The 5,000-nt window shown below is 33.8% G+C and overlaps 1 protein-coding gene across 2 annotated transcripts in view; it reads left to right on the forward strand.

Moving 5' to 3' along the window:
• Window positions 1-2,066: 2,066 nt before the first annotated feature.
• LOC136848483 (uncharacterized) overlaps window positions 2,067-5,000 on the forward strand; it is a 3,321-nt gene continuing 387 nt past the window's right edge. Inside the window, exons 1-3 of one of the 2 annotated variants that reach the window (XR_010856032.1) lie at window positions 2,067-2,194; window positions 2,523-2,803; window positions 3,330-3,491. Coding sequence is in view for 1 of the 2 variants with exons in the window: in XM_067120761.1 (XP_066976862.1) it covers window positions 2,535-2,803; window positions 3,330-3,441 (381 nt within the window). In the remaining variant the exon portion in view is untranslated. Of the gene's footprint in view, window positions 2,195-2,522; window positions 2,804-3,329; window positions 3,606-5,000 lie in introns of those variants that run through there. The other variant, XM_067120761.1, reaches the window with a different exon arrangement.

The following is a 5,000-nucleotide window of genomic DNA, read 5'->3' on the forward strand; positions in this document are numbered from 1 at the left end:
TTTCAGTTTCTTTTGTGCAATGCAGAAAGATTTAATGGCATTCATATACCAATTTAAATTCTGATTTGAGATTAAATTGTAAAATGATCTGTCGCTCACTAGCAATTCACTGTGAGAAAAGTATATTAGTATTCATTACTTCAAAGATTGTTCTGATTTTCTACAATTTTTGACCTAATCATAGACAAACTACAAAACAGGTTGTGGATTAGGATAGGGCTTGTTTTATATTCTTAACCATTGTACCTAAATTTGTCTGTACTACCTCTTTCTCCTTTTTATTATTATTGTTAAATAATAATCAAAAGGAGAAAGAGAAGGCAGAAAGACGAAACTAATGTGCTTCTCCTGTGGCTTTTGGAATTGGGTTCTTTTCGTAAATATTCTTATGTCGGAAAAAACTTGAAATTTAATGCAAGACCATTTTCAGCACACGCTATCTTGTCAGTGTGTATCAAGGCCTCTCAAAATTCCGAAATCAAGCTCGGATAATTCTTTTTTTATTGCAAGAAACACGTAAAATCTACTTAAGGTTCTTAAATGTCAACAGTATATACATATATATTAGATAGATATAGGCATCTATACAAAATATATATATATATATATATATATATATATATATATATATATATATATATATATATATATATATATATATATATATATATATATATATATATATATGCTGTACATATACCTATAAATTTTTATCACGTTACTGTGACACTTTTTATATATAAACATTAAGCTACAAATGTTGTTTAATATCCAATTCGCATTACTTTGGGAATATCACCGAAGGGGAATTATAAGTGTTAAATGAATTTGGTACCTAAGTGAATCGAACAACTCCCAGGGCTGTCAAGAGAGGTCTAGACCGTCGACTGGAAGTCACTGATGATCACTGTCGGGTGTTCGAGTCACAGATGTACCATGTATATATATGGATAAATGTAAAATATATATATATATATATATATATATATATATAAAGACGATTGTTCTCAGAACGATTCACCGAATTCAGTTTAAGAATTGCTAATTATTTTATCCATGAAGCCAAAAAAATATACATATAAGGAAACTTACAAAAGTGAAGTTATGTACACAGACAAGAAATCCAAATGAATGGCAGAGAGAGAGAGAGAGAGAGAGAGAGAGAGAGAGAGAGAGAGAGAGAGAGAGAGAGAGAGAGAGAGAGGTCAATTGTGGGTCGGTTTTAGAAAAAATGAGAAAGTAGAAAGAAATGGTAATAGCGATGTTTGGAAAAATAGCAAAAGTCATGACTTATATGGAAGATAACTTTTGCTGGTTCATTACAAAATTCCCTGTATAATGGTAAGCCTCAGAGATGAACAAAATGTCATCCACTTCTGAGAGCCGAAGGCTCAAAGCACGGTCACTGACGTCAATGGGTTCGTGAACTTTCACTTCTCGGTTTAATTCCGATTCGCTAACCAAACTCTTCCTGCTGGAGATCACCACTTTAAAGATTGGTTAAATAAAGCTTTTTATTATTTTTTATATAAAAAGGTTAACAGAGGTAAAAAATCTAAAAATTCCAACCATCTGACTTTTATTTCCGTCTCTATTATAGACAAGAGAAGGAAATTAATGGAATAAGAAGCATTTCTAAATGACTTAACTCTGGGCTTTGCCTTTTTTTAAATAAAAGAGTTAAGAAGGTAAAACTATTTAGAAAACTTTATTCATCTGACTTTTGTTTCCCCCTCTTATACAATCGAGACAAGAAAGTTCATAGAAAAAACGAACGTTTCTAAACGATGTCCATAATGCGTCACAAACACCGATTACTTAGTTTTCGCTACACTTTCGTTCAAGACAACTCCCTTCACCCCTCAAAAAAAAAAAAAAAGAGAAAAAGTAAACATAAGCTGCACTTTCAGCTCACAAGACAGTCCGTTCCGCGATTTACGGGAAACCTGTCTTTCGGCTCAGAGATTTCCTACTGTCATCCTGAAAAAGGCAATTCTTGTGCCTTCTCTCGGCGAGAGTGTAACGAACGCACGCGACCTTGAAGGAGAAAGGGTCCCTCCCGAGAAATACTTTTACTGCGGTTGCGGTGGACTATATAAGCTGACTCCAACTGGGTCCCTTCATCTTATTTACTCTGTTCGCTGGAGCATAGTCTACCCTTCTGCGGAACCCGCCTCGTCCAAGCCTAAATAATGTAATTTCCTTATTGGTTTCTAGCTATTTTGTGGAAATGGATCTTAACTGAGATGCATTTTGTGTATAATAAGCTATTTCAATCGAAATGGAAGCTGTAAATAGAAAATTTCGTAAATCGCAAATACAAAATATCGTAAATTTTAAATATAAAATTTTGGAAACTGTAAATAGAAAATTACGGAATTCATAAATAGAACACTTTTTCTTATATTATCATAGCGGTTTCTCTCTGTACAACGTCATGATTACATAATTTCCTCACCAAGAAGCGAGAAAAACATTATCTCGAAGTGGTTTTTTTTTTTATCTTATTCTGTTGTTTCCAGAATTCCAGAACCATGATGATCACCACGACGCTCAGCCCTCTGGTTTCTGGACTCCAGGAGAGCATCAAGGATGTTGACCTCAGAAGTTTCACCCCGCCCTTTGACCTCTTGTCCTTGAACGTCAAGACGGTCAGCTGGTTGGCCCTCGCGACGATAGCTCTGCTTTACCTGTTCAGTGTCTTCGGTAAATACCTCGTTCCGGTCGGAAGAAGCTTAGCTGTAAACACCGCCGAGGCCTGGGAGAACAACGTCCTCGGACTGAACGAAATTGGAAGGAGCAGGTATGTTGTTCCCTGAGATACTTCGTTTGGGTTGCCTTTATCCAGTTTTATACTGTATACCACTACACGCGTACACGTACACACGTATTTATGTATGTATATATATATATATATATATATATATATATATATATATATATATATATATATATATATATATATATATATATATATATATATATATATATTATAAATTTATATATATATATATATATATATATATATATATATATATATATATATATATATATAAATTTATATATATATATGTTTATATATATGCATACATATATTATACATATATATATTATATAATGTATATATATACATATATATGTGTTTGTGTGTCTTCGTGTCTTTGTTTGTACATGCGCGCGTATATTTCTGGAAAGGTTTTCCTTTCAATCTGAACAATTATTTCAAACTGTTTTCTTTTAAAGTGACATATATTTACAATAAATTATTATACTTACAATAAAATAAAGACAAGAAACCACCGTTCACTCAACTATTTCTTTCTTTGAAGCCCCTCGCTGCAACCATACTCCGAAATCCTGGACGCCCTGGCCAGAGCCGTGAAAAAATGGGAAGATCCACAGATCAGTGAATCCAGCAGCGAAGTTAATAAAAACCGGTGAAGCTGCAAACATCTTGACTTATTATCCGAGCGCCGTGAGGACCTCATCGAGTAAGTCAGATTGTCGTGTTTTTTTATCGCTATTTATTAGTTGTTTTTCCTTGTTTTTCCTTTTGTGTTGTGTTAAGTCCTACCAAACGCTCAATAAATACTGTTATTTTGGTGTATGTGGTTTTATGTTTACATAACCCAAGATTGAAAAATCAGTCTTTCCAATAAGGCTGAGAACAGACTACGACCAATACTCATCTTGTTAGTCTGACCCCTCAACATTTTGAATTAATGTCAGCAAATTAAAAGATGGCAAGGTAAATGAACCCACAGATAGAATACTAAACAATTTGCATAATATACATTTGACTTACGGATTCTAAGGGAAAAATGTAGAAGTAAAATTTTCCCCAACATTTTACCGTAATTGTGATTCTGCCACCGTTATGAAAATCTCTGTAAGAGAACGAGGTAAAATTATTATTATTTAGGTAAAGTAAGGGCTTCAAAACTAGGATTAGATTATTACATCCAAGTCAAAACTTTTAAACAGAATTCAGGAAAAGTTTAATAATAATAATAATAATAATAATAATAATAATAATAATAATAATAATAATAATAATAATAATAATAATAATAATAATGACATAAACAAGCTTGAAGACCCCAAGCAGAGTGCAAGGGTGGCTTTACCTCGGCGTTCATCTTCTTGAGCCTTCACAGTGAGATTTCGCTCTCACATCCTGGACTGTGAACTCTTCACAGTTTTGCAGCCCCACAGTCAAGGGTACGTTGGCGATGACAACAGCACTCACAATGTTTCATCAAACTTTTGCGCTGATACAAAGGTCAGAGTCTCTGAGATACCAGAGGTCGGAATTCCTCGGCATTTCGAGTTTACTTGGACCAGATCCTTTCGATCCCAGAATAAAGTCCGTGCGTTTATACGACGAAGATTGGTTGTGAGAATGATAATGCGAGGTAAAAGAACGTTTCTTTTACCAGGCTGCGCTATTAGTAAATATTACAAGCAGCTCTTTCGTTTTCATTTCCTTTTCATTGGGACTCCTTATATTTAAATTCCAAAGAAGTTTATCCAAGTTTTACATTTGTAATTTTGGGAGGAACAAATGACTGGTGCAATGCCATATAACTGCACATCCAATGAACTTTTATATGGCCATAAAAGGTACATTTTAATGCAAAGGGTAGAAAAGTAATAAATTCATTTACTTTGCCTCATTTAGAATTTTGTTTTTGACCAAACAAGCATAACCAATTTCATTAACCAAACACAATCTTTCTGGGCAAACTTCTGATGGAATTTCATCCACTTCAGGAAAAACATTTTTCGAGAAATCATGGAACCCTGTTCAATCTCGCCCTTCAAACATTTTTCAAAAGGCTGCGAAAACTCAGTTAAGAATTTCTGTATGTTACTTAGGGAACATGAAAGCCTTTCACGATAACATTGGCAGTGGCTTATCAAAATGTTTGTATATGCCTGCATGAGTGTATGTGTGATTGCATAACTGCTTGAATATTATGTTCATGTTAAGTTTTTGT

Source organism: Macrobrachium rosenbergii, chromosome 19 (genome assembly GCF_040412425.1).
Source record: "Macrobrachium rosenbergii isolate ZJJX-2024 chromosome 19, ASM4041242v1, whole genome shotgun sequence".
Lineage (NCBI taxonomy): Eukaryota > Metazoa > Arthropoda > Malacostraca > Decapoda > Palaemonidae > Macrobrachium > Macrobrachium rosenbergii.